Source organism: Bacillus rossius (assembly GCF_032445375.1).
Source record: "Bacillus rossius redtenbacheri isolate Brsri chromosome 4 unlocalized genomic scaffold, Brsri_v3 Brsri_v3_scf4_2, whole genome shotgun sequence".
Lineage (NCBI taxonomy): Eukaryota > Metazoa > Arthropoda > Insecta > Phasmatodea > Bacillidae > Bacillus > Bacillus rossius.
In genome coordinates, this window is record NW_026962011.1 from 43,716,835 (window position 1) to 43,729,045 (window position 12,211).

Below are 12,211 nucleotides of genomic sequence, written 5' to 3' on the forward strand. Positions count from 1 at the left end.
TAAAATTAAAGAACATTATTGAAAAAAAAAAGATGTTAAATCTTGATTTGTACGGTTGGCACATGTTGCTAAGAAATAATGTGATCTGAAAGAATGCAGTACTACTACGAAAAGTGAAAGGGGTACTCGTGGATTTTTAGGTTATGGCAGTCTCTTTCGTTTTTCAGTAATATCGGCCGAAAATTAACAAGAGTATTGGAAGTTGGCAGAAATGCCGATTCAACTAAATATTGGCAAAATCGGCTTCTTCAGTACAGCTCTACATTTGATGATATGAGTAAACATATTTCAGACTACAGGACATTGAAAAAGACTTTAATTTCCATGTAGGTTTATTGTGCGTAAGTTTTTTTTGCATGTGTAAATTGAATTAAGTAAAATGCTTCTATTTTTATTACTTTAAATTGATTAAACTTAATGACAAGTTACAGATATTTGACACTAATTTTGAGGTTAAACAATTTGGTAAATATGTAGAGTAACGGTATATGCGAAAAAAAAATGCTAAAAATCCGAAAATACTTTTATTCTATGCTCTTTCACTTCCTCTTTTCAAATCAACCGGCGGAGATAAGAAATTCCAAATACTTTAGGAGATATCCAATTTTTTAATTTTGAACATGTAGAGTAGCGGTATTTGCGAAAAAAAAATTCTAAAAATCCGAAATTACTTTTATTATATGCTATTTCACTTCCTCTTTTCATTAAAACCGGCGGAGATAAGAAATTCCAAATACTTTAGGAGATATAGAATTTTTTAATTTTGCAATACAACACCTGTACAACCATTAGACTGACGCCATTTTTGTTAATTTGCCGTGTGTTCGTGAATGCGTAATAAATAAAATTGTCGATTAGGTCAGGTCAGTTACATTATTAATACTTTCAAACTAAGCAGACATAAAAAATAATGTGAATTAATTTCAATGGTTCTTTAGTTTTAAAGTATTTATAATGTAACTGACCTGACCTAACAAACCCGGACAAATAATGAACATTAACAACTCACGTAAAATATTTTTGTTACTTATTACTTGCGCAACAATATCCAAATAAATAAGACTTTAAAATTAGAAACGTTAAAAACCCACCTAAGTTGGAGGCGGGTACATTTCCTTTGCCATTAGAAGGAAATGATGTAGTCGTTCACCTACGTTGCGATACCTCCGACGGAACATTAATAAATAAATAAATAATCACGTATTGGTTCATTTGAATACTGGCCAATCACGGAACTGTCACGTGACAAAATTGTCCAATAAGAAACATAATAGATACTCGTAAACCAGAAACAATGTTGATCGCCGCATGAATACCCAGGTATTGTGATGAAAATTAAAAAATTCAATATTCCTAAAGTATTTGGAATTTCTTATCTCCGCCGGTTGATTTGAAAAGAGGAAGTGAAAGAGCATAGAATAAAAGTATTTTCGGAATTTTAGCATTTTTTTCCCGCTTATACCGCGACTCTACATATTTACCAAGAATTTTACTAAAGCATTCCAGCCACACAGGTTGCCAGCGAGAGACGCTTCTCTTCTGCTGTAAACACCATCTCTAATCGTAGAGCTAATTTAACTCCTGAACGTGCAGAACAAATTATTTTTCTGCATGATAGATTGAAGAACAGAATTTAATACTCTATGACAATCTCTCTCAGAATTTTTGTGCCGAAAAGTGGAAATGTTGAAACAATGTGAATGTACTTTTCAAACAACATGATTTTTGGTGCTCAGTTAGTTGAAGCTCAGTAAGGACTCCAGAAAAATTGACAAGGATGAAATTATTCCAAAGATATGTTACATTTACACAAACATATACGTACTTGTAAACTGTGGTTATGTTAGTTGGATGATATCAGTTACTAATGAACCAATGGAAACAGGTTAGATTCAATGGAAAACATGTTTTTTTTCCTAGCAGTGCAAATTATAAAAGCACTCTGTAAATAGTTACCCAAAATTAATAAGCCCACTTCATTTTAATACTTTATTCAAACATTATACCTACTAAGTTTAAGGTAAAAATAATTTCCCAAAAGTGTAACTGTATCACAAAAGCTCAAGCTTCGAGAACTTTCAAGTAGGCTCGCTCGAGCTTGGCTCAAAGTAAAATTCTTAGGCTCGCAGACCTTTAATGTAGGTCTATCTATTTAGTAGGCTAACAATGATAATGGTTTCTTTTTTTATTTCCATATTTTTCTCAAAAGTTCTCACATTTTATTACTTCATCACAGTAAATTTATGTGCAATAAACTTAAAAAAAAAAACTCGAACTCGACTCGATACTCGCGAGTATTTTAGCAAACTCGCTCGAGCTCGACTTGAAGTGAAAATCTTCTGCTCGCAGACGCCTATTAATCAGTGTTGAAAACCCCAGCTCGCAGAGGTAAGACGTTGCAAAGGGCATAATAATTCTGAGGGCTGCCGTAGTCAAACTCGGATATTCGGTTCTTCTATCCAGCCAGAACTTGTCCACGTCTTTGGTGCTGAAAGACAGCTGCAAAGTCTTGTCACAAGACAACTCAATAAGTTTGTCGTGGATATGTGGGCTTAGGTCCGCTTGGTTAACAGAATGCTCGTTAAAAGGGTTCAGCACCCACCTCAAATCGGTATGTTCATCTTCGGGAATGTAGTCGATGATCTGCTCTCGTAGACCCGTCAAATGTGTAACAATCAGTTTGGACAGCTCGCTGACGTCAGGAAAATCTTCATCGCGTTCATCAAGGGACGTAAGAAATTCGTGTGCCAATTCGAAGTTTTCTAAATTTTTTTTCTCAACCCTGGATGCCCACACTGCCAATTTTTTTACAAACGCATTCACTCTGTCTTGGGCAAAAATGATAGTTTTGTCTCTACCTTGCAAGGTAATATTCAGATCGTTAAGATGTTGAAATATGTCCGCCAAGTACGCAAGCTTTAATAGCCACTCCTTCTTGTCAAACAAACCAACAAAGTCTTTGTTTATAACTTGAAAAAATGCTTTAAGCTCAGTGCGCAGAGCGAACACTCGAGAGAACACCTTCCCACGTGACAACCACCTAACTTCTGTGTGCAGTAAGAGGCATTTGTATTCCGCCCCCATTTCTTCGCACAACTGTGAGAACAATCGACACTGTAATGGCCTGCTTTTTATAAAATTTACCGATTTAACGACATCGTTCAAAACTTCTTTCAGTTCGATGGGCATGTTCTTTGAAGCTAATGCCTGACGATGTAGAAAGCAATGTACCCAGACAGCCTTAGGCATAATAGCCATTAGAAGTTTCACGAAACCACTTTTTTTACCTGTCAGTGCTTTGGCACCATCACTACAGATCGAAACACACTTTTTCCAGTCAATGTTAAGGGAAGCGGTGGCAGAAATAAACAGTTTGTACATTTCCTCACCTGTTGCGTGGTCAGGCAAAGGTTTGCAAAATAATATGTCCTCCTCCACACCGTCATCATTTTCGTAGCGAACAAAACACATAAACTCTGTCAAATTAGATACATCCGTAGACTCGTCTACTTGAATAGAAAGAAATTCACTTTTCTGCAATTTTTCTTTCAACTGGTTCTTGCAGTCTTCAGCCATTTCAGTAATACGCCTCCCCACTGAATTATTTGACAATGGAACATTGGACAGTTTGCTAGCTGCCTCCGGACCAACCATTGTTGAAAGCATGTCTTGAGCGGCCGGTAGAATGAGATCTTCAGCAATCGTGTGTGGCTTGCCTTTCTTCGCTATTCGTAAAGCTACTTGATACGATGCTAGCAAAGCATTTTTACTCACATTATTGCTACTCAACTGAGACACCGAGTTTTTCTGACCGACTAGAACAGTTAATTTTCGCTCAAAAAAGTCCACTGGCTTGTCTTTCAAACTTGAATGTTTAGTTTCCAAGTGACGAATCATCTTGGATGGTTTCATACTCTCGGCGGATAACAACTCGCTGCACACAACACATTGTGGCCGATACCCGAGCACTGTAAATCCGTACTTAATATAACAGTCATTGTACTTTCTCATCTTAGCCTTTTTTGTTTCGTTCTTATCGTAAGAAAATTAAGGCCCCGCACGTTTAACAAATTTATCCATGACAGAATAAACGCAAACAATATGTGACCGAACAAAACACTATTAACGCAACAAACGACAGTTCGCTCGAGCCACTGCACTCTCCAGTGCTTTGTTTATCTCCGTTTTCCATCACGGCTTTGTGTGCCATCTTTTGGGGACAGTTTGAACTACTTCTTCACATATTTCAGCTCCGATGGCTCAGTGACTAAAAAAATATTTGTTATACACATCTTATTTTTTTTTTTAATTTATAAAAAAATGTAGCACAATATTTCTATGTTTTAATTTTATCACTGTACCAAAAATGTTTAAGGGGGTCGCAGCAAAAATTAGTATCCAAAAGGGGGTCGTGGAACCAAAAAGTTTGGGAACCACTGAGCTAGAGCAACAAAACCATAAACAACTTTAAAAATTAATACATGATAAACAATGTATGAATTATATACCTACCTATTAAAGCAATGATCTCATCATATGCAAATTTCAGTTGAATTTTTTATTCCCTGCAGTTCTCAGTTATCTCACTCAAGTGAATTTTATCCTCCATAAATTATTTGTGTCAGTGAATTTTAAGGTTTAGGCAAAGACAGCCAGGGGTTACAGTGGAAGAAAACCTCTCCTCCACCCACCTATGAATTAGGGATGTTTTTTTCTGAAATTTTATTTTGAATATGGAAAACCAGAAATAAAATCAATCTTATTATGAAAGTGGCCAATGATTATTAGCCTATATAATTTTTACAAACTATTTACGTGGTAGTGTTGACAAATGGAAGTTTTAGAAACCATTAGTGATTAAAAAAAATCTAGACTTGATAAACTAGGCTGCCCTATGTGCCAAATATAAGTAACTATGCACAACATGAGTTATAAGAAGGATTGATTAAAAGTTCCAGCAGGGTGAAAATTATTCTATCCAATTGCCCAGCTATACCTTCATGATAACACTATATAATCCATTATTACTGTATATAAAATTTCGTATTGAAATGAACAACTCTGAAACCCTTAATTTTTTAACCAGTTGTGCAAGCTTTTTGCAGTTCAATACTGAGAACTGCAGCAGAACAGTTTACAAAAACATAGCACATTTTAAATTTTTATAAGTATAAAAAAATAATAAAACATTTTTATTGAAAAAATTCAGTTCACGTACACATATATACAAATGATGTCTCACACCACTGTCAAATTAAATGCCATTTTGTTCACTAAAATGTCCAGTAGTCACTACATATAGTACCGTGTGGTAACATCGGCACTATTTCTGATTCACTTTCAACCACTGTCCCGTCGTTCGAGTGTTGGAACAAGAGCCCTGGAACGGTGCAGGGTGCCGGTGCTACTCGGCCTGTGCTGCCAGGGGCACCACCGGCCACAGCGAGGGGTGGTGCCGGTCGCAGTTGCTGTTGAAGGTGAGCTCCACCGCCGTCTCCATGGCCAGGAGCTTGGGGGCCGCCGGGCCAAACAGCTCCCGCATCTCCTCCAGACGGTTCCTCGCCAGCATCTCCGGGGGCTGCAGCAGCGTCTCTGCATCCACTGCACAACCCCACCACACGCAATCTACTTTCCGTCGAGCGGTCTCCTCGACACTTGGGTCAATGACGAGACATCGAAAGGCACTGACGAAATGACTGGGTAGGGGAAAAGGGCCTGCCCCGGGAAAACCGGTGCACAGCAAAGTCTGCCACATTTCCCCTCCTGCCAAAAACCAAAATGATGCGACAGTGGAAGAATGCATCTGCTGGGAGAAATGTTAAGTACCCTGAGAAAATGCACTGGCTCACGGCTACACCCCCAACACGTTTCACATCGGCTAAAAATTCGGTATTTGCAGCCCACTTTGAGCAGACTGAAAAGGAACTGTATCCGAGTTCGCGGTCAAAGATCTTAGTGCCGCTCACTATCCAATCACACATAAGCTACAACCCATATTGTTCACCAATAGTGTCCGTTCATTTCAACAAGTTACCTGCGTTATGTTTTCATATACAATAACCATGATAACTTTTGAATAGCACAATATAAAAACTGGTAACACCACTCATAAAATAACAATTTTATTATATAAATAAGAGGAAATAAACTATAGAATGTATTATGTATTATTACATTACAAGGAAAGAAAGAACGTCATGCACTGTAGTATCAAGAAAGTAGAGAAGCTGTGGTTTATATTTATATGCAAAATTATATAAAGAAGCACACCAAGAAAAGGTTTCATTTTAAAACTACAAAAGATATACTATTATGTTAGTACTAACTTACCTTTCTGATCTCCAGTTTGGTCTTTGTTTTTTTCAAGCAAGGGATGATTATCTGAAAATTTTAAAAATCAATAATTAAGGCAAAACATATTCAAGTAAACTCTATATCATTTTTTCTGATAGCCTATACATACATCACTCTTAAACTACTTTACTGTTTGTAACCATTCAGAATGTTTACATGTTGTTTATTATGGCTATTTTGCAGACATTTGTTTATAAATATTAATTTCGGTAAATATGTAGTGTAGCGATATTTGCGAAAAAAAAATGTTAAAAATCCGAAAATACTTTTTTATAAGCTCTTTCACTTCCTTTTTTCATTAAACGCGGCGGAGATAAGAAATTCCAAATACTTTAGGAGATATCGCCATTTTTATTTTGCAATACAAGACCTGTGTTATCATTCGACAGACGCAATTTTTTTTATCTTGCAGTGTGTTCGTGAATGCCTAATTAATTAAAATGGTCGATTAGGTCAGGTCAGTTACATTATAAATACTTTCAAACTAAGCGGACATTAAAAATAATATGAATTAATTTTAATGGTTGTTTAGTTTTAAAGTATTTATAATGTAACTGACCTGACCTAACAAACCGGGACAAAGGATGAACAGTAGGAACTCACGTAATTTTTTTTTTTTACTTATTACTTGCGCAACAATATCCAAATAACAAATAAAACATTAAAATTTGAAACATTAAAAACTCACCTAAGTTAGAGGCGGGTAAACAAGAAAAAAAATATTTCATACTGTAAACAAGAAACAATGTTGAACGCCGCATGAATGCACAGGTATTGTGATGAAAATTAAAAAATTCGATATCTCCTAAAGTATTTGGAATTTCTTATCTCCGCCGGGTTTAATGAAAAGAGGAAATTAAAGAGCATAGAATAAAACTATTTTCGGAATTTTTAATTTTTTTTTAACAAATATCGCCCAACTCTGAAAATTAAAAAATTTGATATTTCCTCAAGTATTTGGAATTTCTTATCTCCGCCGGGTTTAATGAAAAGAGGAAGTGAAAGAGCATATAATAAAAGTATTTTCGGATTTTTAACAATTTTTTTCCCGCAAATACCGCTATGTACTCTACATATTTACCGTAATTTCAATTATTGTAATGTTTCATGCTACAGTTATCCTATTGTTATAGCGAGCTACCCGTCATTAGGAGTGTTGATTAATCCTTATTTGAAGTTTAACTTCTAGTTTATTCAATACATTTATTTTTATAAATGAATCATTCCTTTTTGTGCTGAGTCTACACTAGGCACACATTCTTATTATGTCATCCAATATTTCTCATAGAACTGTTTCTCTTTGGTGCCTTACTCAGTTTGAATAGGAAGTTTCTAGTAATAATGCAGTTTAAGGAAGCGTAGAAAAGAGTCGCTTCCTAGTAGTACATGACTAATGTGTACCTGATCATGCCATCAAGATCAAATGATAAACTTGGATACACGATACAGAACTTGGTAATTGTTCTGTATCATGTATCCAAGTTTGTCCCTTGATCCCACTGGCATGAGCCTGTGTACATTGATCCTGTGGTACATGATGCTTACTGTTTTAATTTTGTATGTTGAAAGATCCTGGAACAAAAAATTGAAAATCACAATACAAGCAAATTATGTCAAGTTCTGTAGAATTTTTTTTTTTGTATTTAAATTTCTATAGTAATTCACTTTTGTATCGCAAGTTTTTGTTATGTCCAGCATTTTTAGGCATACTACATGAAAATTAAAGTAATTTTCTTGCATTGCTGCTTTTCCGTAAATAAAAGAATAAAATTAGGTAAATATGTAGTGTACGGATTAGCGCCAAAAAAAATTGTACAACTATGAAATAACTTTCATTATATGCTCTTTTACGTCCTCTTTTCATAACCGCCTGCGGAGATAAAAAATTCCAATTACTTTTGGAGTTATCGCCGTTCTTATTTTGCAATACAAGACGTATGTAATCATTCGACTGTAGCCATTTTATATTTTGCCGTGTGCGCGTGAATGCCTAAATAACAGAAATTTTCCATTAGGTAACGTTAGTTACATTATAAATACTTCAAAATAAACTGAAATTAAAAATAATATCAATTAATTTTACTTGTATAAGTAGTTTTAAGTATTTATAATGTAACTGACCTGACCTAACAAAATGGGACAAAGGTAGATTAGGTCAGGTCAGCTACATTATAAATACTTTGAAACTGAACGGACATTAAATAATAAAATTAATTTTAATGGTTGTTTAGTTTTAAAGTATTTATAATGTAGCTGACCTGACCTAACAAACCGGGACAAAGGATGAACAGTAGGAACTCACGTAATTTTCTTTTTACATGATGTAGTCGTTCACGTGGGAGAACTAAGATGCACATAAACTTCTGCCATTCCCGATTACACCCAAACAATTCACCTTCAGCCAACTTCGGGATTTGTTTTATTTTTGCGCAGGAAAAATGAATTCAAATATTTAAAGTGGTCGGTTAGGTCAACTACATTAAAACACTTTAAAACACTATGGACGATTAGTTAGGTAAGTATAGCTACATTAAAATAAACAGAGAAATATAAATATTAATAAATAAACCCGAGGTTGGCCGAAGGTGAATTGTTCGGGTGTAATCAGGGATGGCAGAACTTTATGTGCATCTTAGGTTTCCCCATACACGTACGTCGCAAAAAAAAAAAATCATACTTGTAAACAAGCAAAATGAACGCCGCACAAGTGCACAGGATGAAAATTAAAAAATTCAATATCTCCTAAAGTATTTGGAATTTCTTATCTCCGCCGGGTTTAGTGAAAAGAGGAAGTTAAAGAGCACAGAATAAAAGTACTTTCGGAATTTTAAATTTTTTTTAACAAATTTCGCACAAATATGATAATTAAAAAATTAGATATCTCCATAAGTATTTGGAATTTTTTATCTTCGCAGGCGGTTATGAAAAGAGGACGTAAAAGAGCATATAATGAAAGTTATTTAATATTTGTACGATTTTTTTTGGCGCTAATCCGTACAATGCATATTTACCAGGAATTTTCATTGCATGTATCAACCAGTAGAAATTAAGAAATGCTGTTTACAGGGTAATTAAATAGAGGAATGTCTTTAGTGTTCGAGAAACGTACTTTACAAAACTTATTTTTTATTTTCGAAAAAGCCTCGACGCGAGAATTTTAACATTAAGTCCGCATTTAAGTTGAAATATGCTTACCTCGTTTAAATCTATGTCTAATGGTTTGTTCCACATAGTTTAACAGCTCTTCGTCTACATCAGAATCCATTTCACTGTCATCAGACTCGGTAGATAATTGATCTTTATTTCTAGCTTTCCGTTTCCTTCGATTCCTCCTCTTCCTGTTTCTTTTCGACCTTTGAGATGGGGTCGGACTGGATAACCGTTCATCAAAAGCGAAAGGCACTTCGAGAGGTGCGTTTTCTGGGCTGCCTGTCAGCAACGTCTTTATGTATTCATGTAACATCTGATTTTCGTACTGCAATGCCACTACCTGAGACCTCCAGCAAGCTACTTGATGCCTCTGCTGCCATGACCGGGCCTCCCAGTAGTTCCACCACACTTTCTTCAAATGCGCGTCATTGCCCAACATCACTGGCGGTACTACAGGCCTTCGATTTCTTGTACCAACTCTCTTATTCCTACAACTATAACCAGTAGACACACTTTCAGCTCTTACCGATGCATTTTCTACACTATACATATTTGAGGTTATTTATGGAGATTAAACAATAAAGATAGCTAAAGCAAAAGATATATAGCGAAATGTTGTTTAGTAATTTAGCTCAATTTTCATGCAACTTATATTCCCAAAATAATATAATATCGACATTTTATTAAATTACAAATACAAATCCCCACTGTTCAACAATTGACTATTTCAGTAATAAGCCAAAGATTAAACAAGTAATCCATAGACAAAAGATATGTAGTCAGCTCAGAAGATTTCAAATTACCTTCAAATGCCCTAATCGATGTTAAAATTTACGTAAAAAAGATTCGTTTAATATAATTATTTGTAGTAATATAGAAAATTAAAGCATTTTAAATCACTAAATGATTTTCATAAGCAGTGTCCTGCTGATAAAATATAAATAAAAAATATTGAAATTAATTCCTGCAAGAACATATTTTGTTTTATGAGACATTATAGCTTGAATAGTTTATATATTTACTTTCAATAGGCAATATTTATTTTCATTATTCTAGATCTATGCATTCTAAAAATCAAAAGCTTTACCTAAATACTTTTTTAATGATGTGGAAAATACTTTTGTTACTTTCGGATATTATAAACCTATGAGGATAGTTCCATTATTGATTGCTTTTAAAAGAGTACTTCAAAGGCTACCTACGTAAACATAAAAGTACCCATTATTTTAGACAAGTTTTTTTTAAAAATATGATATGTACGTGCTTAATCTTCAAAATGATTCAATTCAAACATGTATCTACATTGCGATGCTCTTCCATCAGACAATCATCTTGAGCATTTCTTGAAAGTTTAAGTTGACAATGGGCATACACAAGGAAATATTTTTGCGGGTAAGGGGTTCTTTTACCTCCCCCCCCCCCCCAACCCTCGTTAAAACCGCAAAATCCTAAAAAAAAATATAATTCCCACCAACAAAAGGAAATAATTTGAAAGCAAATAGCTGGCATAGCTGTTGTTTTATCACACACACACAAACATACCCACACATACCCCTTCACCGAAATGAAAATGCTGTATAGGCCATTTTCTGAAAAGCCTATTAGCGTAAGTTTGAAACATAAATATTCTATATAATTCTTAAATAATTTAAATTGAAATGTTGATATTTTTAAGATTATTTTTTTGGCTATCATCTCTAGTAGGTACATACTTAATACATATCTAAACAGGTAACTGGAAGCCATTCGATTATCTCTAAATCCAACTTTATACCTCTTATGTAAGTATCACTTCTTGATTCTTGTCTCAGATAAATTGTAAAATGTACTGAGAATGATTAGAAGCCATATAGCTAGTACACCTTTGGCCTTAAAGACGATGTCTGTTATCACTTATCGGTCGATAAGAAATATTTTGACATCGAATAAATAAAACACATAGGTAGGCCTACTCTATCAATTTATTGCACTGGTAGTATGCACTGGAAGTAATGTGGTGAACTTATTGTGTGTAACTAAAAGTGTAACTCTAAAAATGGTTCAGGAAAATCCAAAGATTGTCCAGGAAATTGTGTATGTTCCCCAACGTTCTGGAAAACAGTTAAATCAATATTTGGCTGCAACAATAGGTAAATATGTTCAATCTAATTTCGAACCATTTAAATCAAATTTAGTCAAGTATAATTAATACTATTATGGAATATAATTTAAGTAGTGCAATAATCATTACTGTCGAATGTGTTTTGTCAAGGGACACGATGGAGAATAAATAGTTTTAAGTTACCAGCGATATAGTACATCTTATGTTACTATGTTGTTAGCCCTGAATCAATTCACAGTAGTGATTGGTAAGCTACATCATTAGCAAACACAATCTAAACCAAAACAATTGCATTCACCAAAAGAAAAAATCGGCATTTAAGTCATCATTATGGATCAAAGGTTAATATTAAAATAATTATACACATTTTTTGCATAGTCAGCATGCGGACTGACAAAGTAGATAATCATGATGTGATATCATCCTCCCACTGCGTTAGTTAATGTGGGTTTATGAATGAAAAAATAAGACATAAACTTGACGTCGTCCCGACCATGGCCTCTAAGCCTGTGCTCCGCACCGCTAGTACCAGATCCTGTTTTCGGAGCGCACCCCTAGCCCAGCGGGAATGAGTCAGGCGAGCGCGTCGGGCGTGACCCCACTAGA

At 34.9% G+C, this 12,211-nt stretch overlaps 1 protein-coding gene across 4 annotated transcripts; it reads right to left on the bottom strand.

Moving 5' to 3' along the window:
• Positions 1–934: 934 nt before the first annotated feature.
• Positions 935–10,270, bottom strand: LOC134541900 (zinc finger BED domain-containing protein 5-like). 4 transcript variants are annotated; one of them, XM_063385634.1, is made up of 3 exons: positions 9,550–10,270; positions 6,331–6,381; positions 935–5,601 (listed from the first exon to the last, which is right to left on the bottom strand). In XM_063385634.1, the coding sequence occupies exon 3, from the start codon at positions 4,009–4,011 to the stop codon at positions 2,257–2,259; it is 1,755 nt and encodes a 584-aa protein (XP_063241704.1). In that variant the 5' UTR covers positions 4,012–5,601; positions 6,331–6,381; positions 9,550–10,270; the 3' UTR covers positions 935–2,256. The 4 variants fall into 4 exon arrangements, with proteins under 4 accessions (XP_063241704.1, XP_063241705.1, XP_063241706.1 ...); XM_063385635.1 differs by lacking the exon at positions 9,550–10,270 and adding an exon at positions 8,657–9,543; XM_063385636.1 differs by having other exon boundaries at positions 5,176–5,601.
• Positions 10,271–12,211: the final 1,941 nt, after the last annotated feature.